Consider the following 23,858-nt stretch of genomic DNA (forward strand, 5'->3'; position numbering starts at 1 on the left):
CACCAGGTGCTGCCTCTTGTCCCAGGTCAAATCTCCATACTTGTAGTCAGTCCGCTTCACTTGTGAACACACCACGAAGTGAAAACTCACCATCTGCCGCCACAGGTCCCGGGTCGAATTCAATGGGCAGCAGGACAGTGCTCCAAAAAACGGCAGTAAGGTAGACAGTATGTGATAGCCATATAAAAATGTGGTAACAAGAAAAGCTGATAAATCCAATACTAATGTTCGCAGGAAAGCCAAAAAACTTTAAACGCTCTGGACTGCAGGCTGTCCTGTTGACTAAGAACACTGGTGGGGCTTACCAGAGCGTAGCTTATGTAATCTTCTTTTTTTTTTTTAATTCCTGTAGTCCTCAAATCCTTAGTTTTAGGGTAATCCAGGGAAATCCAGGGTAATGTAGGGTAATCCTTCACCAACATGTAGTTCCTTTTACCTCGTCGCCAGTATTGTAAATATGATAATCCTCAGAGACCAGATGATGAGTAGATATATTCATTAGATTTATTGATAAGATAATAACATCAATATCCATAGGGAGATGGTAAGTCCATATGACGCCCCACCAGGAGCAGCCTCTGTCCTGCTCAGCCTGCACACCAACTGACATTCCCCAGCTCCTCAAGCACCCAACATTCCACGACCTCATCATACTTCCAACATTCTAGATATCATCAGATACACCAACACTCAAACTGGCTGAGCAGTAGAGAAGAGTCACTTAGGCAAGGGGAAATGTAGCAGTAGATTATAACACACCTCCATTGAGATTTCATCGGTGGCTTGGAGGCCTTCTAGTGAGCTACAATGTCACGCTTAGCAACCAGCAGAGCTGTTCCCAGGAGGGAACCTTTTGCGCAGGAATCACTAACACCATTGATCACACCCAGGAGGATCAATAATGGGTAAAATGCTATCTCAGTGTTTCAGACGTCAGAAAGTACAGCAATTGCCATATTCCAGTACCTCACTAAGATGGAACCAGACCAAATCATGTGAAAAAAGACTGCTGGGACGTGTGAGCAGTGAAAACACTCAGGGCTGACAAGGAATCCTGCCTTGAACAGCCAGTCAGGGGTAAGGTATGCGCAATGTAGGTAGTATGTCTGCACTAGTCAGAGCCTAGAGAACATGGTCAGAACTTTGGAGGCTATCAGTAAATCCTGCCAGTCTTCTTCCACAGTTCCTAGCCAATTCTTATAGCGGGTTCTAAGAGCAGTCAATGTGTCTGGGGCGTTAATGATCAGTGTGTGGTAAATTTAGGACCCCCCCTCTGCCCAGTATTCCCATCATGACCTTTGCTTCAACCAGGCTAAACTCCGGTATCAATGTAACGGGAGGGATGTGTACATGCAGTGCATGTGGAAAATACTTATGAAACTCTGTCATGGACAGGGCGTATGTCTGTTGGAGCTCCTGAAAAGAAGACAAGTATTTACCCTCCCAAACATCCCCTAAAAATGTGATGCTGATAGTATCCCATCGACCAAACCCCCTCAGCTCCACCACCTCCCACAAGGGGGCACTGTGCCACAAAGGGGTCTGTTACATGAGATTAGACCACCCTACACGTGTAGGTAAAGTAAATCATTATCATGCATGGAGAGGAGTAGGAGGTCAAATTAAAGCCATAAAACTAAAGGATCACATTTTTTGGTGGCAACAATAATAATGAGAAATGCTACAGAAAGGATGAGTGGCATAGTGCCTGATGTTAGTGCATAAGCAAGTTCCTACACAGTTTGATACACAAAGTGACTAAATTAGTACTGCTTTAGGAAGTTAAGTAGTAAGCCACACCTTAGTCTGGATGAATACATCGTCAGTTTCACAGTAATTTTTATGTTGTCCATCACCGACAAATTATAGTCAGCGGAAAATCTAATTACCCCCCACCTCCACATTTTTAGATTCCACGATTGATATAAATACAAGGAAACAACATCTAGTTAACAGCACCAAAAAAACAAATTAAATGTCAGAAGGACCACAAAATAAACATCACATGGTGACCTTCACCACTTGTCCAAATGCCATTGTCTTTATCCAACGTCTTCGATCTCTTACTGTGCATGATGCAATACTATTATTACAATATGTCAACAGCTGAAAAGAGCAAACACATTGCATTTTTAAATTTATGTATTCTCTGTGCTTTTTATTTCTCATCTCTCTGTATGCAGTCTTTCAGAGATTGCCTTTAAATATTTTTACAGATTCAAAATGAGGTTGAATTGTCTTAGCTGGACCATGAAACTTTCCTTTGTTTTTTTATGAACCATAATAATATAGAGTTGTCAAAAAATGTCCCCATAGATTTGCAAATTTTTGGTAGTGTGAAATCTTTGTTTGCCTTACCTGTTCCTTAACAGACGCTAGAATGGCTGAAGTGGTCTCTGTTTCCGAACCGTCACCATTCGAAGTATTCAGTACAGGGCTCATGGAACTTGTCTTTTCAGAACTCGTAGGCTGGTCTGGGACAGGCATGGTTCCTGAAAGTTGACAGAAAAATGTATTCTTTAGACCCGTATGGATTCAAGTTCTAAGGGTGAAATACTCATGTAACCTAAATGAATACATCTAAATATTGCTCTATATCTCCTTGTTCATTGTAAAGTGATTTTTTAATTCAAAAGCTTTTGATACATAATTAACTTTCCAAAACCATGTTTTGATGCTGGTTTCTAAGACAGACTAGTTGTATCACATTTACATATGTTGGACTGGCCCTTTTTGCAGGGTCATCCCTGAACTTTTTGCTTTCCTCCTGGTATTTTTTCGGACATGGTGTTGGTGTTGGTCAAGTTTGGTATGCTTGGAAATGTGGTAATAAATGCTGTGCAATGGTGTTCGCAGATTTATTATCACTATTTTAGAAATACCACTTTTAAAAGTGGGCATTTCTGTGTGCTATGTGTCTGTGCCTGCCTGATGTGTATTGCATGTCTGGCTCTGGAGTGACAGGTGCTTGGTGAGTCAGAACTAGGATGAATAGGCCAATCTGCATTTGGAGTGGTGTGAGGAGTAGCACCTGGGGCTGTGCCTGCCTTCCACAATGCTGGCTCCGCCCCCCTGTGGTGTGTCTGGCGCCAGAGCCTACACTGACAAAGGGGGTGGTGGTGCCCCTTTAGGGAAAGGTGTGAGTGCCTCCTAGAACTGTTTTTTACTGGATCCCCAAGCCCTGTGCCAAGGCAGAACAAAGACCTGGCTGATATAAATATTGGGGCTGTGACCCCATGTCTGTTTGCTTCTTGTGCTTACTTGGATCTGCAAGAAGGACCCTGTCAGGAGGTACCGCTGTGGGGCCCAGCTGCTGTCTTCTGCTGGGAGGCCCTGTGTTCTGGCCTGCCTGTGCCCAGTGTCCGGAACTGTCAAGGCTTGCACATTTGAGGATCGCCTGGCTCAATCATTTTGTGGTGCACTTTCAATGTTGTGGCCCAAGGAGAGGGGTTTACTGAGTGGGAGCCCAATGAGGAGCGCTCTTTGTCCTGCAGCGGGGGCAGCACTGTCCTTTCTTCTGGAGCTTACACCGCCGGAGTGGAGAGCTGAAAAGAGAGAAGTGTTTTCTCCCCTCCGGCCGAAATGCCTGACTTTCTTAGGGTGCATAACGGCCTGCAGCCCGGGCCGTGTTACGTGACCCCGGGCTGCGAGGCCATGTCCAAGCAACTAGGAGTCCTGGCCGGGGGATTCCTTCAATGTCAGGCAGCAGAAGTCAGGCTGAGCCTGACTGTGGGCGGAGCCGGAAGTGAGGCGGAGGTGCTGTTGTTGGTGAGCGGGACTCCTTGGTGGTCGAGGAGAGCCCCTCATGCTGCTTAAAGCCTGCCGGAGAGCGAGACCGGTGACACAAGAAGGGGAGTCCTGCGGTCTCCACCAGTAACAGGAAGGAAGGCCCGGAGCCTCCTCTGCCACTTCCCGCCTTTCTCCCATAGCAGACAGTCTCCCATGAGTGACCAGAGGAGATTGAAGAGGCCTTGGTGAGCATACTTGTTTTTTGCCTAAATATTGTCACAGCTGCGCCGCAGGCTCACGGGCAGCTGCAACATTGCGGACTGTCTCGAAGGAAGGAGACAAAGGTGAGTTGCCTCCCCGCCCCCCTCGCATTACGGGCATTGTTCTTGGGGCCATGCGGGGCAAGCCCAGAACAGGGCCCCCTTTAGAGTGTTCTGACTTTGGGGACAAAGTCACTGGGAATATGGTTCTCCCAGTTAGGAGAACACAGATACTGTGGTGCCGGATCCCCATGTGAGGGGCCCCGCATTATGGAGCACCGTTACTCCGCTGGGTGAGGGGTTTATGGTGTACTGTGGGGTACTGCTAGCTTTGGCTGGTGGAGATAACATCTGTGCACTTTTGCCAGTGTTTACTTTAGTGCACGGTTCTTGATGCTAGGGCATAATGTGTTATGCTGAGTACGCCCATGTGCAGTGATAATTATAGGATACACCTCTGCTGATGAGGTTTAGGCCCAAGGAGGGCCTGATGTGATTATGTTGTATGCATAATAGGCTATTCTATGTAATGCTATGGTTTTCTGCCTAATGTGTTTATGCAGAATGCCCTATTGCCAGTAGTTACTGGTTGTTTTATTTTCCCCACTTGTGAGTGCTAATGGTGATGACAGTGGCCCGATTGGCCCTGTCCTGTATATAATCCCTGAAAAGGAATACCTAGTGCCAGGTGGCACAGTGTATATATGTGATTGCATTCTAATGTGTTTTATGAGTAATACAAAGGCTATTTTTTATAACCTGGTAAGGAGCTTCTTTTGTGGTGTGCCTAGTGTGTAGCTGCTGTGTGAGTGTGTTGCGCAAACACTTTACACATTGCCTCTGGGATAAGCCTAACTGCTCTGCCAGCTAACAAGGGGGTGAGCAGGGGTTAGCTTTGGTGTGTAACTTCCTTGCCCTGACTAGAATGGTGGTTTCTGCCTGGCTTAGGCGCTTGCCCTAGCCAACCAGAAATCTAATTTCTAATTTCTAACAACATACATGCCCGAAAGCCAATACTTTTGTTGGTTTGTGACTGTGATCTCCCAGTGCACATAGGATGTTACAGAAGATCATACGTGCCCACTTTTGCAACATCGGATATGGCATTTTGTCAATCGTAAAGATTTGGTTACCATACCGGAATTTCTGGCAATTGGGCAGATACATCTACAGCTTTAAGTAGGCGCTGCTTTGGTAGCACTGGTTAGTTTCCCTGCCGATTCCTGGCTCAGGGGACAAATGCCGACACAACATATTAAGAAATTGTCAAGAAGCATTCTGTACTGCCAAATATTTGAGGACGTTACCAAAAAGGGTAAACCCAATTAATGTCCCTGGAACCTGGGTATAATGATGTACATAAGGAAGGGGTCCCAGTACACGTTAATTTAAAAGCAACAAATAATAGTGGAATAGCAGGGGATAGAAATTATACAAGATGTAAACACAAAACAAATCAGGCAATCATGCGGGTACACTGTTATTTAATCACAATGGACCTAGCAAAAAACACAATAAATTGCTTGTTTGAAAGAACACAAATTGGTGCTCCAAGGGATGAGGAAAAAAGGGGGGGAGTGGATCGGTGTTATTGCATGCGAGGATAGAAAGGTTTTCACGATCAAAGTGTCAGGTCAAACTGTCTTATTGGTCAAGATACAGATAAACATAGTTTGCTTTCATAAGGAGCCAAAAAAGAACCATGCAAATATTAAATAACATTTAGATTGCCATGCTACAGTGGCCTTCGTAAACGTATTATAACTGAGGCACGTGCTGGCGTAATTGTAGGTTGTCGATGTTTCGACCCCAGTGTGGTGAAGGATCACTGGAGACCGTACAGGGGGTCCTTTCCAGTCATTCGGTTCATTCATTTTTTTAACATAGTGTCATTTATTTGCACACTAGGCATCTGGCCCCACAACCCCACCACCCCACCCGTCAACCCGGTCCTGAGGAAGACCCCCTGTAAGGTCTATAGTCATCCTTCACCACATTAGGGTCGAAACATCAACAACCTACAATTACGCCAGCACGTGCCTCAGTTATTTGGAACATACTAGTAATGGCAAGGTGAAGGTTGAAATTGTAATAACAGTGTGTTGTGCGAATTTACGGCCACATCTCTGAGCATGAGCTTTGATGTGGTGGGAGTACAAGTGTGCTGAATCTTTGCTGTTCCCTAGTGCAAGCTACTAGGCATGAGGGAACAGAATATTGAGCATGCCCAGTGCTCTGCAGGGAACGTAGTGATCAGTGTTGCCAGAGATCCTCAGAAGAAGACATCAAGGTGCAGATTTACAATATCTGGCGCATCCCTGCATATCAGCAGGGATACGCCCGTTATTGTGCGCCACGGCTCCGCCAGCATGGATGCGCTGCATTTACAATGCGGCGCAGCATGGGGCAAAAATGGCACAGATGCGTCACGCATCTGTGCCGTAAAAGTGGCGCATTGCTGGAGTTGCGTCGCAAGCGCGACACAGCTCCAGCAATGATCAGGGGGGCCCTATCTGTACAATGCTGCGTCAATCCTTACGCCTGCTTCAAGCAGGCGCAGGGTTTTGACGCAGCATGGGCCCAAACATTACTGAGCGAAATCTTGTAGATTTCACTCAGCCACTTTTGGGAGGCGTTCCTGCGCCGGAACGCCCCCCCCCCCCCCCTGCGATGGTACGCCTCTTCTGGCTCAGGGGTTTACAACGTGACGCATCACGTTGAAAATACCCCACACCATGGAACATCTTTTGCGCCGCCTCTGCATCACAAAAGTGACACAACGGTGTGTACAAGCGGCGCAAGAGGCTTGTAAATCTGCCCCCAAATGTGCAACATAGTAATAAAGACGGGATCGCATATTGACTTCTACGCGATGGTGGAATCAACAGCATTGCTTGGGAACCTCAAAGGCATACGTCAAATGTGTGACATAGTAATAAAGACTAGACTGTCTATTGGCTGTGACGTGATGTGGAAATCAATAGCCTCAGTTTTATTGGTTAGGAAACATGTCATAGAAAACGTGCAACGCTGTTATTTGAATGGAAAAAATTGCCTTGCAGAATTGGAATAAAGACGCAACCTCAGTACCAAGACGTGGTTAACAGTTAATTTTGCTGGGGTCTTGCTTATCCTTGTTTTGTTTTGCAGGTATCGTTGTATGCAGTGCCGTGTGACTGTGAATTGAGCACCTTAAGAACTGGAAGTGCCCCTAAGTACTGGACGTACGCTCAGTACTGTGGGTAAGTTGTTCCAGTGAGAAGTCGCTCTCCCGGGTCAAAGTGAGGCCTGAGTGTAGTTCACAAAACTCTGCCATGCTACAAAGAGTTCCACAAGTGGCGGACTGCATTTGGTCATGCCATTTGCATTAATTTTCAGCATCAGGTGTTTGTCCCGCTTATAAAATCAGCGCAAATGGCACCATGTGCAGCGCAAGAGGGCACTACTTCTTTTTTGCCGCCTGAGTAGATTTTCTACTTGGGTGGCAGATTCCACAATGCAAAAGGGAGGGTTTCTCAATATGAGCAGTTGTGTCCATCCGTGACTGCCCACATTGAGAAATCCGACTGTCTGTGTTGTGAAATCTCGCAGGGAGGTAGATTTTCCTCGCTCACGCTCCCCAACTTGATGCTGACCAGCGCAAGCAAGGAAAAAACTCAACTCTGCATAGCGTGCTCCAGAGAATGCGTAAAACTCTGCAAACTCCGCTAATGGAGCACAGTTTATAGCCTAGGTTTAGTCGAGGTTTGAGTTACTTTGCTGAGGATTATTTTTTGATGTGGTGATCATTTAAGATGCTGTTCAGTGTATTTTAATTAATGCTATAATTCATATTTTACTATGATGTCATATTATACAATGTTGTGAAATGCTATGCTAACTGTTAGTTGCCAGACGTTTTTTGTTTTGTATAGAGTGCTGTTGGATGCAGGAATCCATGCAAGAGTCCAAGGAAGTGACTATGGGAGTCCATGTGAGTAAACCTTAAGCCTGCATCTGTATGCACAAGGGATGCGAGCCGCAGCAGTTTATTATTTAAGATGACTCTCCCTCAGGGGTTGAGGAGATGTTGTAAGGTAATGTTGTGTTGCACCCTACATTTGAGTCCTTCCTAAGGAGTTAAGGATTAAGTGTGTGCAGTTGAGGGGGCTGTGAAGGGACTGCTTTATGTACTAGAATATCCAATTCCATGGGCACTCCCGGGAAGGCTATGACTGGGATTTTGTGGGGGAACCATGCAATGCTGTAATTGGTGTCAAATCGCCCTGATGCGACTCTTGATGGAAATGGACAACTCTGGAGGGGGGGGGGGGGGGCTGGATATGTGCACAGTTAATTGCATGATTGCCATGTTATGTTTTGATAAAATGAAAATAAAAATATTTTTTTTAAAAAAGGTGTGTGCAGTTGAGGGCTTAAGTAGCTCCCTCTATGATTTAGAACGGAACTCCCTCAGAGGTTGAGAAGATGTTGTAAGGGTCATATTTGTTGCACCCTAAATTTGTGAGAGTCTTCCCTCTGGGGTGAAGGATCGTCATGGTTGAGATGCATTGGTTGAGATGCATCTGATCTGTACCGTCCTCCCTCGGGGGCTGAGAAATGTAAGATAGGGTCATGTTGTGTTGCATTCTAAGTTGCAAGAGTCCTTTCTCAGGAGTTAAGGACTGTCATGGTTGAATATGACTTATTGATTATTTTATTTTCCATTTTACATCCTGTTGTATTTTTATTTATTTTTCTAAGGGGAAGAGATGTGCTGTAACCTGAGACTGTATTAATGCATCTTCTCCATAGTTACTCAGTTCCCTGCTGCTCAGCCAGTGTGAATTTGATGTAATGGGATGTTGATGAGTGCATGTGCCTGGTAAGAGTGTCAATTGGAGAGAGTGGCCTGTGCAGTGAGAATAATGCTCCTGGTGGGCATTCATATACAATCCGTAACCCAAGATATATCGTCTTCAATAAATCTAAATTTTGTAACCTATGTGAACTGAGCTACCTTAATTACAACAGTTTCCTAATTAGGTTTTTCAAATATAATGGTTAGCAAAAGTAATGGAAATTACAATATTTGAGATGAAGGTCAAAATAACCTATAAATAGAAGTTTGCTCGCATTCAGGGGGCATGCAGTCACACAATATTTTATTGATCCAGGGGGTGTGCATAGTAAAATACATTTAACTGAGAATCGAGCCGAGATTTTGAAGGGTGTTATGATGTTCTTTGCTCTTTCCTTTAATGCCTGCACAACAGTTTGACGGGTCATCCATGGAACTACATTCGTTCCAGGTTCTCTCATCATTCCAAGGGTGGCGGTTGCCGAGAAGGAGAGTCAGAGCTCAGCCTGTTATCTAATTTACATTAAACCTTACATTAACCCAATTTTAACCTAAAGAATTGTAGCCTCGTTGTCACCTACTTGAACATTTTGGCGACGATTCTATGGTGACTGGACCCGCCATCATCAACACAAAATCTACGTCATGAAGATTTCAGGTCATTTCGTTTTAATATATTTGACTCGAGGTCGAAGTTTGAAGGTAAATTTGGTCCGTCAACAGAGGTACTATATTTTTGGGGGGAATTTGCGCTTTAAGACAAAATTGGTTGTGTGCGCATTTTATTAAAGGCGTTGCTAGGCAACCAGCGTTCCTGGCACTGTATTGGGTTGCACGCGCATTCCGTGAGCCGTGTAGCTGAGCAACCACCTTCAATTTGGTTGCGCGCGCATGTTTTAAGCTGCGTTGCTGAGCAACCAGTAAAACCTCCTTCGTCATCATAACGCGAAGGTTGAGTTCATCATGCTCTGCATGCAAAGGACGCACAGCGCAGCCATTTTCTTTGTATCTTTTACATTGCCAACCACCGATTGCCAACCACGTGCCTCTATTGTATTACAACATCACGGTCTTGCCAGGAGAGCTATTTTCAAATTAAATTCCATATTTTTGGCTCAAACTATATTATCAAACATCAGTGCTCAATAGTTTAAGACATTTTAGGAACTTTTAAACGCATTTTAATTTATTTTGTACTACTCTGTTTTATTCATTTTTGCTCCTGTCTCAGCTTAAATCCGCATTATCAATTATTTTTTACTACTACATGTTAGCAAAATTAATATTTTTTTGTTGTTCCAGCTGAATATCACTTATGGCAGCAAATCAAAAAATAGCTCCCCTTCCACCTTTTCTTGTTGAAGGTGACACTCCTTCAATTGAATGGGAAGAGTGGAGTAGTATTTTTTGAAAACTTTCCCTGGGGCCTATGGGTGGATTCAGAATTCAAGCTTCTGGGAAAAAGGCCATTCTTCTGAACTCACTTGGAAAAGCTGGTCAACATACCTTTAAATTTCTGCCAGGATTCATAGGTGCAGATGGTTAACCTATCGATAATCCAAACAATGAGGCAAAACAAAGACTTTCAAAATACTTTGGAAAGCAAGTTAACATTGTTATGTAAAGACATACATTTTACAAAGTTCCTCAAAAGGAGAAATGTATGAACAAAAGAATGCAACAAAAACTTTGGGCTGCAAAAAATCCAACTTTATTGGAAGCAATTGCCATCGCTAAAGTTGTCGAAGAATCAGACAAATGCATGGAAGAGATGCACACACTTGAGTCGAAGAAGGAAGACACAGTTAATGTTGTTAACAAACATGACAAAATTGATAAAGATTCTTCTTCGGCCATTGATACAAAGTCTACTGACGTTAAGCCTAAGTTTCCTAATTTTAAGACAAAGTCGAAAGGAACCTTCTCTGACAGCAAAAGCACATTTGTTGGTTGCTATAGTTGGGGAAGTATGACTCACGTTGCAGATTTCTATGGTTGGTTTGCTTGTGATAAAATGTGTAAGAAATGTGGAAAAAGGGTTACATCAGCAAAGCTTGTAGAACCTTCTATGAATAGAGTTGTTTCCCCTGACTTTGCTCTTTGTATTGAAGATAACTGTCCTGGGGTTTTACATAGACCTAAAGCTACTTTTGTTTTGAATGGGGTTTCAGTGACACTCTTAGTCGATTCTGGTTCAATGCTCACCATTGTTCACCATTATTCCCTTTCGCATGTTTAAAGATTGTTGGCCCAAAGTTTCACTCTCTGAGAGTGACATCACACCGAAGGGGTATGGAGGTGAAGTTATTAATATAAGAGGTGTCATGAAAAGTTTTTATAAATTCAAGGGAAGGTCTTCTTCAGGAAAAGTTTATATTTCTGAAGACGGTCCGGCAATTTTAGGTTGGATACAACAGCATGACCTACACATTATTTTAGATACTAGATCCGTTGACAAAGTTTTAGTTGTTGATGACTTTCCAAATGTTGATTCTGTACTCACAAAACATAATGATGTTTTTCGTTCTGATCTGGGTAAGCTTATGGGGTATCTTCATGAAATTAAATTGAAGGATAGTGCCATCCCTGTCAAACATGCTCTTAGGAGAATTCCTATTGCTATACGGAAAGAAGTTAAGGAAATGCTTGAGGACATGCAAAAACAAGACATCAAAGAACCGGTTGAAGCTTCAGAATGGTTTTCTCCAGTGGTCGTTACCCAAAAAAAAGGATGGTAAGTTTTGTTTTTGTGTCAACCTCAGGTCTCTCAATCAGAACATCATTGTTGATAAATTGCCTCTTCCTAACATATCGGAAATGGTACTCTTGATGGATAAGGCTAACTTTTTCAGCAAACTTGACCTCAGGTCAGCCTACCATCAAGTAGTACTACACCCTGATTCAAGGAAACTGACCGCATTTTTAACTATTGAGGGAGTCTTTCAATTTAAAAGGTTACCTTTTTGGCTTGCCTCAGCGGCCAGTGTTTTTCAACGCATGATGCACTCTTTGTTGAAGGGTTTGAAACATGTACACTATTTTCAAGATGATATCCTCATTACTGGTGATGATGAATCTGAGTGTAATGCTAATTTAGCTAAAGTGTTGCATATCCTACTTAATGCTGGTCTTACCTTGAGAAAGGATATGTGCAAGTTTCTACTGACTGAGATAGATTATCTTGGATATACCATCTCCCAATCTGGAGTTAAACCTAAAGATGACTTATTAAAAGCTATTAGGTTTGCACCCATTCCTTTGAACAAGGATCAATTAAAATCATTTTGGGGTTAGTTGAATACTACTCCAAGTTTGTTTCTAGTTTTGCACATAAAACTGAAGCTTTACGCTTATTACTTAGAAAAGGAGTACAGTTTACTTGGGAAGCTCAACAAAGTGAGGCTTTTGAAAAAATAAAAAATTAAATTGTCAATGCAGATATTCTAACTACTTTTGAACCAGGCAGAGATACTTATATTACAGTTGATGCAAGTGCTCATGGTATTGGTGCTATTCTTTCACAAAAAAGAAATGGTGTAGAAAAACAGTTGCTTTTGCTTCTCGTACGCTCAGTAGCTCTGAACGTAACTATGCTGTTATTGAGCGTGAAGCTTTAGCGGCTGTATGGGGAGTGTTGCACTTTCGCATGTATGTGTAGGGATCACAGTTTTCTTTAAGGACTGATCACAAGCCTCTCATAAGAATTCTATCTCCAGGTGGTGCGAATAATGGTTCTCCTCGATTGATGAGATTTCCTGCTAAATTGCAAGAATTCACATATAATTTGGAACACATTTCTGGATGGAAAATCATTCAAGCAGATTGCTTGTCTCGCTTACCCATTCAGTCTGAAAATTCTTGTGATTTTGAGGAAGAAAATGTTTGTTTGGTAGCAAGTATAGAAGATGTGTGCTCAGATGAATTTAAGTCAATTTCTAGAGATGAGTGGCATCAGGCTGTTAGTGAAGATCTGGATTTTATTGAATTAGTTAATGCCATACGCCTTGGTTGGAAGCGTGAAGGTGAGGTAAAACCTTCTCTACGTAGCTTTGTCAAACTACAAGAGGAACTCAGTGTTGGAAGATCTGATGATTTGGTAATGAGGGGTTAAAAATGTGTTCCACCAAATCCCCTCAAGATTTTTTTTTTCTTTTTGCTCATGAGGGTCATCTTGGACAAACCATGACCATTAAGCGTCTCAAGGCTAATTTGTGGTGGCCTTGGATGGATGATGATGTTCGTGGATGGGTAGAGAATTGTACTCTATGTAAGGAAAGCAAGAAAAAGTTGAAGATTGATTTCCAAACTCACAGTTCTGTTTCTTTTTGTGCAGATTTACCTTGGGAATAAGTTTGTTTGGACTTTATTGGTCCGATGGACTTTCTTTCTGCTGAGTATCGATTTGCCATGGTCTTAGTGGATGTATGTTCATGTTGGATTTGTGTAGAGTTCATGAGGAATATAACTACTGATAGTGTTATTAAACAACTCAGATCTATATTTCTAAAAGAAATTTTTCATTGTGTGCTGGTCACAGATAATGGCACCCAACTAACTTTATTGGCTATGCGCAACTTTCTTTCAAGTCATGGTATTAGGCACATGTGTACTTCCTTGTATAACCCACAAGGGAATGGCATTGTGGAACGAATGAAGAGAATGGTGAAAGGCACCATTCAATTATCTGTTCATGGCCGATGCGATATTGAAAAAGCTGTGGAGGATATGTTATGGTCTTACAATACCACTGTCCATAGTGTTACCAATGTCATTACTTTTGAAATGATGAGAGGTAGAGTACACAAAACCAAGCTAATTCCTCATTGGTTGAATGAAAAGGATACTACTTTCTCTAATGGAGCTCTTTCTAGTAAAACGGGAAGAGTAGAAGTAGGTGATTTGATCAAGGTAAAATTGGGCAGAAGAGAGCATGGGTGAAATACATTTTCTGATCCCTTCAGAGTTAAAGAGGTTCACAAATGGCATGTGGTTTTAGAAAATGGTCAATGTTGGAACTTCAGGAGAATTGCTCTTTATTCTAAGAAGAATAGTGGCACAGGTTTTGGAGAGGGTCCTGTGCAAAGATCTATTCCTTGCAAAAAAATTCAAGAGATTAAACAAGTAAAACCATTACGACAGTGTCGTTTTCCCCCAAAAATATAATTTTGATATGTATTAATCTTCTTTTGTTTTAAGGGAGGAATATGGGAAAGAATATGATTCACAAATTTACATGTTCATTCATATTTTATCCTGTAATATTTTATGTAATGCTCTGTTTTCTTTGATTGTTGTTTTCTTTCCACAATATTTTACGCATTATGTAATTATATTTTTGCTATGGCTTTCTTTTGTTTTCTGTAAGAAAAGAAGATATGTTGTGATGTTCTTTGCTCTTTCCTCTAATGCCTGCACGAGATTTTGATGGGTCATCCATGGAACTACATTCGTTCCAGGTTCTCTCGTCATTCCAAGGCTGGCGGTTGCGGAGGAAGGAGAGTCAGAGCTCAGCCTGGTATCTAATTTCCATTACAGCCAATTTTAACCTAAATAATTGTAGCCTCTTTGTCACCTACTTGAACAAAGGGCAGGGCCAACGCTTCTGCCCCTACCTCTGAGGGAATTTGGTAGTTAGAAACTTCAAATCTTTAATTTTAAGCCAGGTCTTTATAATAAAGAAACTGTCTAGATTTAGCCCCTAAATAAGTTTGTATACTCCGATTCAATGTTTGACTACAGACCTAATGTTAGGAGTGCACATTTAAGACGCTGGGGATGATATTTATTCACAATTGTTGGACAACCCACTTTTTTATCCCGACCAACGCTATAGTAAGCCACGTGGCCCGTATTTCATCTCAATTCAGGAAAACCTGAAAGATTATTTGCAGATTAAGATGCGGCAGGCGTCCGGAGGGGATGTTGCAAAAGTCACAACTTGCTTCTGAATAGCTACAACCAGGTTTCATGGCCTTGGGCCTGGTCCAGTCATGGATGGGCACAGATAAAAATGTCCTTGCCACGCCACTGGCCTGGACGCATAGCATCCTTGCTTATATTGCTAACCTCGCTCATAAAAACTAGACTCTGGCAGGAATTGAAAGAAGGTTGGCCTTCTGCCGGGGATGGCAAACTGAAGTCAAAGGTGAAAGGGGGCAAAGACAGATACAAAAATGTTCCCTGCAGAATACAATGAATGACAGCTTAAACTTTACTTCCTTAGAAAGCTGGGATGTGCAGCCAATGGGTCATAACCTTGGATCATAGCTGAAAGTCTTTCAGGGCCTCTTAGCACAAGCGTTTAGCCCAGTGTCATCATTATGCGCAATGTATAAGGAAATCAACACTCTCATGACACATACTGTTCCTAAAAGGCTTTCCTATTACACCTCAGTCAGATGATTTGACCTCTGCATGGTGCGAAGGTAAATGCATGGAGGTAGGCATAGCATTGGCCTCCGCCTTCTCAGTTTGCTGTATTAATATTAGCGCTTCAATCTCCTGTTGAAAATGGACTGAGTTCAAATAAAGATAGCATATGATAAGGAATTACTGTGAAAAGTCCTTCAACAGTACATTTACAATAACCATCTGGTGGGGTACAATACTAAAACTTCCATAACAAATTCCTTTTAGCCAAAATGCAATTTAAACAGCCTCAACCACACGAGCCATTACCCTTGACCTATCCATAACCTAAATATTAACTTTACCCTCACATTGACCAACATCTTATCTTACCCATACCCTAATATTTTTGGTAACCCTTACTCATATTAACAATCCTACATCCTCTTTGTTTATAGCACAAAAAAATTAGTCATTTAAAATAGATGTTGTCAATGTATTTTGTATTGTTATACTGGGATAGAATTTGTTGTTTCTTCAAATTCTACATTTTGGTATTTCTCCAGAAGCGTATTTTCGTAGGGACTCAGTACAAAATTCCTGGACTTGTGCTTGTTAAGTCTATTCCACCCCTTATATTATAAAATCTGGGGGGCAAAGTTAGTGAGGATTCCTGAAGTACCCCTAAGAAATGCATAACTGGTAATTCAGATTCCCTCGGTAATTCCCTACTTTCATCTGGAGATTGCTGCTGCTTTTAGTAGTCAAAATTTCCAGGTGAGATTATAGATGATCTTATAAGGCTGTCTGGGTTGATAACTGTTTTTACCAGCTCCATTGAAATTGAATATCCTGCCAAGTAGGGCTGAAATGGTTACTTTGAATAACCCCTCTATTTCCTGAAATTACATACTTGTTTGCTGCTTATGAAATTAAAATCTCTATCTTCACGTGGGACTGGTGTGTTTATTATGGATTTTGACTCCTGCCAGTTGGCTTGGATTTTATGCGGTGTGCTTTGTTGCTACATTGTCCTGGAATGTTTGTGCTTATTCTTACAGATGGCTTGGACTATGTGGTGTGCGCCTAGTGTGGTAATGTTCTTTTCTTTACCTGTGATGCAGGTATAAATAAAGAGACTTCTGGCCATTCAAGGCAGACTCTGTAACAGTGCAGCTGTTGTCTTGTGCCTTTTTGCGTGTGCCCTCATCTATAGGCCTTCACATCTACCATGGCCTGTCAAACCACCAATGTGTCCCATGGGTAATACATGTGCCCTAATTCTTTGTCTATAGTCTCTAGTGCTTTCTTCAGTCGGTGTGTCAGGTCATCAACTGGTGGATCCAGTATCTAAGTCCTTACACTGACTCATATATGCTATCACTTTTTGTAAAGTATTATGGCTTGAACAACTTTTGCTTTTACCAAGGCCTGACAAGCCACTAGTGCCAGATGGCTACTACCCTGGTAATGAGGATCTCACATTGAGCCCAGACACCACTTGGAGACAGAGTTCATTTTTTTCAGCCTCACCTGGTAATTGACACACGAAGGGAGAACCAACAGAGAAGCTCAGCAGTGGAGCCCCACCTCTTAAAACCCTGCTGATCTGCACTCCTGATCTGCCACACACACACACAAGGTAGCCAGTTGAGGCCCCACACTTGTGCTGAATTAGTGACAGCGCAAGCAAGACATGTGCCCTTTGGCGTCCTCTCAGCCTTGGAAGCAGCATCAGCACTGGACACAGCTCCTCACCCACAGCAGTAGTTTTCACAGAGCATGTGGGCCACTGAGTGGTATGCTGCCTGCTCAGAGAGTGCATGCCCCACAGCAATTACGCTGTGGGGCAATGAGTTATCTTGCGTGAGTGCCACCCCCTTGCCTACCTTCTGCAGCACCATGCATCCCTGGAGTGAAAGACATAAGGAGTTGCACCACACACTCCACAAAGGAAATCATGTCTCAAGATCCTGCCAGGCTTATCTCATTTGCCACTTCTCCAGCCAATAGATCAGGGCCCATAGCATCCCCTGGCCCACGAGGTGGGGCACTGCTAAACCTAGCTGCCAGCGTCAAATCCACCCTTCCACGAACTAATCGACCCGGCGTCTACCGCGGCACAATAGAAAATGTGACTCAGCAGACTAAACAATGACATTTGCACCACATGAAAGGCAGACCCCATCGTCAAATGGACCCTTTTACTGCACTACTCAGTGAAGGAGGTGTTCAACCAATCTACAATGCTGCAGCCACCACGCTGAATGAGCTCTCTTATCCACAAATCAATACAGATTTTGAGAGGTTCAAGCTACGACGAGCCAGAGAGCAAGGAGATAATTCTACAGACAGATTTGATGTGAGGGTACAGGAAATGGCAAGTACTGCACTGATCAATATCAGCAAAAATAACTTAAAGCCCAGAGCATGCAAGGATACAGGTCCAACAATCTCCGGCGTCCTCATCTTGAGAGAACCCGGAATAAAGCACAGAGACATCCTGATCTTTGTGAAGGCACACAAAATCTCACACATCAGGGAAAAGCGCATAGAATAAGCACTCATGCAAGTTAATATCTAAAACCGTTCAGAACAAGACCGACGCTATCAACCAAGTACGATAGGCGTGGGGGTCGAGCTAGCTCGCAACCAAGATGGCTGCTTGAGCCGAGATCTCCCCCGTCTCCGACACTATCCTGCTAAAGATCCTGCATGTAGCTGAGCCCTAGACGGTCCTACCTGCCTGATTTGTGTCCCTCGGTGGTTGTGGTCGGTGCCTGGCGAGGTTCCAACTGCTTATCCCTCCTGATTGACCTGTGATGAGCTGCGGGGCCTAGGCGCGCTGAAGGCCAGAGCAAAGCGGAGCCTGATGGGGCGGTGAGAGCCAAGAGACAACCTGCGCTCCTGGGCAGCGGCGACCTGCTGGCGGCGGCCCTGGCGACCGGCAGCGCCTGTGCGCGTCTTTGTGCCTGACTGCTGCTTCCTGCCGGGCCCCGGTCTCATCTGTGTTGCTGCAGCGGAGGGCACGCTGCCTAAGGGGCGGTGTCCGCGGGGCGAGCGGATCTGCCCGGCTGTGGGGACGCGCTATGTGAGCGCCCGGCGCCCGGCGGGGCCTGTGGGACTCTGGAGCCCGGCTGCCGCGTACTGCTGGGCTTGGCCTCGGCCCTGTGAGGCGAAACACGGCAGAGAATGCTCTCTCTGTGATCCGAGAGCTGGGAGATGCGCTGGTAGCCCCGACGGTGGCAGCCTACTGGAGATAGGCCTGACGCCTGGTGTCGCCTTTGGGGGTCCACGAACCACCTGCTATTGATTGCTGCCCCCTACCCCTCCGTGAGAGTCTGGGACGGAGGGACTGCCGCCGGGGGCATCAGGGGGACGCTGCCTCTAATGGACACCCAGTGACAGCTGCAGACGGGCTGTGGGGTCACCGCGGAGACTGTAGAGGGCGAGAGTTGGGCCCCCCTGCTCCCCCTCCATGTCGGCTGTCTTTCGAGTTGGGAAACCGGCTGCGACGACCCGGCTGCGACGCGGAGGTGACTTGTGGGACTGAGGCCTGCTGGTGACGGGCCGAGGGGCGCGACTGGGCCCTTGAGATCTGTGCCACATCTGGAACTCCACTGTACGCAACCAGTGAGACACCAAGAGGATCGACAAGACCTCCAGACGGTAGGGTGGCATGACGTGGGAGGAAGCTCATTGACATGGTGTGCCAGCTCGGAACTGGCAGTGGGGACGCCCCCAATGGAGCAGCTCTCTCTCCTATAACTGTAACTGGTACCCCTCGCCAACTCCTACGATATCCTGGAGAGCTATTGAGTTCTGGAGCTCACGTCCAGCGAAGAGTATCACCGCCCCACCTTGCGCCTCCCATGCACACTCAGGGCTTAGTGCCGCGAACCTCCCAAGTGCGGTTTTGAAGGATGTGATGGATGTCTTAAGGTGGTTGCTGTTTGGTACGACACATTGCCAGGCACGGCTTGGACCCTCTTCTGTTTGGGTGAGATATCTGCCTAATACCCGCTACAGATCCGCACCTTGCCTGAGCTGCCCTGCGGTCCGAGGGCCATACGCCTGCTGCACATCCAGCTGGAGAAGAGGGAGCTACGACCCTGGTGCCGCTGGCCCTCGGGCCCTTCATACCTGTCTCTTGTTCGTCGGCTGTGGAGCACTTGCTGGCACTGCGATGGGGCGTACGGACAGGAATCAACCCAAACTGTCTTTCGACAACAAGAGACCCAAATCTAGAGATCCTCCACCGGGCGAGGACCGCGCAGAGATGGAATCAATGAGTAATTCGTCACAACAAGATATCCGCAGCATCCTATTAGCCATGGAGATGGGCCTACAGGGCGGGATCGCCTCTCTGCGATCATAGATGGACGCACTCACCTACCGCATGGACCAGATAGCGGCGAGGCTAGATAAACATGCAGAATGGATCGACATGTCCGAGCGCCGCATCGTGGAGGTGGAGGAAGCACAGACGTCCCTTGATACGGAACACAAACAACTGGGCAGAGTGCTCCAACTCCTGCAAGATAAGACTGAGGACTTAGAGGCCCCTTCCCGGAGATGCAACCTCCGCATTACGGGTTTGCCGGAAACCACACAGACTGGAAATATGGAGATATTTGTGGAAAACCTCCTAAAATCACTACTGGGAGACGCGGCCTTCTCAGGGATGTTTATCGTGGAAAGAGCGCACCGATCTCTGGGCCCTAGACCGAAACCAGGGGCGCTCCTGCGCCCAATTATTGCTAAACTGCTCAATTATAGGGACCGCGATGCAGCGCTGAGGCTTGCCAGGGAGAAGCAACCACTGAACTATGAGGGCTCGACAACCTACCTTTTCCCTGATTTCACTGCAAAGGTGCAGGAGGCGCAGAGACAGTTTGTGCCAATGAAACGCCAGCTTTGCGAAATGGGCACAGACTATGCGATGCTATACCCTGCAAAGTTGCGGGTCAACAGGCAGGGGAAGTCCATGATCTTCACTGACCCCAGGGCTCTCCAGAAGTCACTCAAGGAATGGCACAGAGAAACAAGGCAACCCCCAGACAGAGAGCAGCACGTGGAAGCTACTGAAGGCTCCCTGGATGAACAGGATTAAACAGCGGAGTTGCACGCTGAGTTGTGCACAACAAACTACTGTTGCTGAGAGCTTGGGGGGATGGGTTATTAGAGTCTGCTGTAGGGACGTTTTTCAGGGACTGCCTCTGGAGAGACATTGCTTCCTGTGTTCTTCTAACTATCTTGTCAGTTATGGTGTGGGGGGGATTTTCGAGTTGGCGCCGGGGCCGCATTATTAGATGATTCCTGCTGAGAGGCGCTACTAGTGTTATTGTTGACATGTCTTGACAGTCCTGCCGAGCAGCATTTTCTCCTGTTACAATGACAAGTGCTTGGGTGCCCCCACGCGCTCTGACGAGCGGAACTCAGAATGAAGGCTGTGATAACTGACAGTGAGATCACCTAGGAGGGCACAAAGTGCTGCCGTATTATGAGAGTGACTGGGCGAGAGCTGGGACTACACGCTTTCCACTCTTTTGTTCAGGGGATGGGGGGGTACTGTACGGCAGCATGATATACTTGGACGAGTAGTCTCTGTTTTCTGTATTGCTGGCTACCTATGCCCCGTGTGAATTACACTTCCCTGAGCAGGGTTTCTTTTTGTTTTTCATTCTTTTCCGGGGGGGGGGTTGAGGCATGAGGTGGAACGACAAGGGAGAACTGGTGGGTTGGGGGGAAGATCGCGGCCTAGTAGGGGTTGGGCAGGCGTGGGTGGGTAATGGGTGCGGGGTGTGTAGTCGCTCGCTAAAGTTGTTGGGGCTGGGGGAGGGGCTGTCTACAGCTTTCAAGTGTGTTTTATGGACTTTTTTGCACGGTCACTGAACGGCAGGCTTGGCTGACACATGCACAAGCTACACTGCACAGACACCTCTATCGACTGCTAATCCCGGGATGGCACAACCGAGTAACACTTTAGATACTATTACATTACTGACATGGAATATTAGGGGTCTTAATGACCACCGTAAAGTTAGGCGGGTCCTTCATTATTTCTTGAGACATGGAATTGATGTAGCTCTGCTACAAGAGACCCACCTACATCCAGACAGCCCAACACTGCTCTACAGAGGTTTCTTGAATAATGTACATGCGGCGGGATTTACTTCACACGCTAGGGGAGTTTTAACGTGGGTTAACCCAAAGACATCACTAAAATTTACCCCAATAGTAACGGACAGTGAGGGTCGGTACACAATCACAAAATGCACTGGGAAGGGCATGGAGTTCTATATAGTGAACACTTATGGACCTAACTACGACCACCTCGCTTTTTACACTGATCTAGCAGCTAGGGTCCGAGAACACTGTGGAGGACACGTCCTCTGGGGGGGCGACTTTAATATGACAAGACAGCCCCCACTGGATAGATCAGACGGTCCTGATTGCCGCCCCTCGGCCTCCGCCAGAGTGCTAGACATGGAGATAACGCGACTGGGGTTGTAGGATATATGGAGATCTCCACACCCGACTCAGGGGGGATACACGCACTACTCGGCACCACACGACATTCATACTCGGATCGACTACTGGTTGACCACTTCCCACCTGCTTTCCCTGGTGCGGGCATGTACGATCCTTCCGCGCACTTTCTTGGACCACTCCCCTGTACTTATCACATTTTCTGTGCCGGCGAAACGCATCCCGCCATTTGCTTGGCGCTTCCCTCCTTACTCCTTGCTGGACGACACCTTCAGGAAGGGGCTAGCCACAGCCATTGAGGAATTTTTTGACACCAATGTAGGCTCTGTCGACTCGTTCATGACGGTATGGGAGGCCTTTAAGGCTTACATCTGGGGAATCGCCATCTCCAAACACGCGGGGGTCCTTAAATCCATCCGGGGGCGTCTGACGCTTTTGGAGAACAGGCTTAAGGACAGTGAGGCACCACGCCTACGGGATGATAGCGAAGACCTAATTCAAGAACTCGCCCAAACATTGCGCGAGTACCACGAGGAGGCTGACTTCGAGATTAAGCATTTGGGAAAGTATGCCACCGCACGATCCTACGGGGAGGGAGAGCGCCCCGGGTCGGTTTTGGCGCAGCTGACCAAACAACGTAGGAGTAGTACGGTGATTCCCGACATGCGATCACCTCAGACAGATGAGCCCTTATCCGATGAGCAGGTTGTGGACTGTTTCTGAGAGTATTATACATCTCTATACGCCTCTAGAGGTCCTATCCCGGAGGAACGTATTCTTGACTACCTGACTAATATTGAACTGCCCTGGCTGTCTAACTTGCATCGTGAATTCCTGGTGCGACCCTTCGAGCGTGAGGAGATTGTTTTTGCCCTTTCGGCACTGAGAGCCGAGAGTGCGCCGGGTAGTGATGAATTAACTGTGTCATTTTACAAGACATATTCTGACCTGCTGATCCCTTGACTATTGACACTCTTTGAGAAGATGGCAGAGTCAGGTGAAATGCCCCCTACGATGCGAGAAGCAATACTTATTGCGACTCTTAAACCTGGGAAACCCCTGGGGGACTGTTCTTCGTACCGCCCGCTATCGTTATTAAATGTCGACGCGAAGATATTTGCAAAAATAATCACTAACCGCCTCAGCCCTCTGGTCGCCTCTCTATTCGCCCCTGAACAGGCAGGCTTCGTCCCCAGTCGCAACCTCACTTACAATTTGCGGACGGTGTTCGCGGCATTCCATCACACTCGCCCAGATGTCTCTGCTGTTGCGGTCTTTTTAGACATGGAAAAGGCCTTCGACTCTGTCGAGTGGCCTTTCCTGAGACAAGTTCTGATCTGCATGGGGGTGGGGGATCTCTTCCTCCAACTCCTGAACACACTCTATGCATCTCCTATGGCCCGTGTTCGTATTGGGTCACTTACCATGGACCCCATCAGTATCGGTCGCGGCACAAGGCATGGATGCCCCCTTTTCCCTATACTCTACGGGCTGAACCTCTTGAGTGCGCTCTACGCGAATATCATGGACATCGGTGTATACGGTTCCCCACATATAATTTGGTTGTGTCCACATATGCAGACGACACATTATTATATGTCCGCGACTCGGAGGTAAACCTACGGGCGGTGCTACGCGAAGTAGTCTTTTTCAGCTCCCTTTCGGATATTCAGGTGAACTGGAGCAAATCACTCATGTTTCCGCTCACACCTGCCACTAAGAGATTCAAACCGGAATATCCCATCCAGTGGACCACAGATGCGGTACGTTATTTGGGGATCTGGCAAAATACAGATTCGGAGGTGGTTCTCAGGGAGAACTACGGGGTGGCTGTCTCCAAGCTGGAAGACGATATAACCAAGGAGATTGGCCTGCCTTTGTCCTTGATGGGTCGCATTTCCCTCATGAAAATGATAGTGCTACCTCGTTTCCTGTTCCTCTTCAGTAACATACCCATTCCTATCTAGCCTGTTCTTTCAACAACTACACTCACTTATAATCCGGCTGGCATGGGCCGGCAAGCAACCCAGAGTTGCGTGGAAAATCCTCACATGTCCATATGTGGAGGGTGGTCTGAATTCTCCGGATCTGGAGCTCTAGTATCGAGCCGCGCAAATCACACATGCGTACCACTGGATACACGGCCCTGCAGATATTCCGCACATACGTATAGAATCAATCGTCGCTGC

General features: G+C 45.8%; 1 protein-coding gene across 6 annotated transcripts in view; it reads right to left on the bottom strand.

Annotated features, from left to right (window-relative positions):
• Positions 1 to 23,858, bottom strand: part of CTNND2 (catenin delta 2) — a 3,216,642-nt gene that overhangs the window by 2,873,332 nt on the left and 319,452 nt on the right. For all 6 annotated transcript variants that reach the window (XM_078687656.1, XM_078687653.1, XM_078687655.1 and 3 more), the window contains exon 2: positions 2,359 to 2,492. In XM_078687656.1, the coding sequence (XP_078543782.1) occupies positions 2,359 to 2,487 (129 nt within the window). In that variant the 5' untranslated portion in view covers positions 2,488 to 2,492. The remainder of the gene's footprint in view (positions 1 to 2,358; positions 2,493 to 23,858) is intronic.

Source organism: Lissotriton helveticus, chromosome 4_1, assembly GCF_964261635.1.
Source record: "Lissotriton helveticus chromosome 4_1, aLisHel1.1, whole genome shotgun sequence".
NCBI lineage: Eukaryota > Metazoa > Chordata > Amphibia > Caudata > Salamandridae > Lissotriton > Lissotriton helveticus.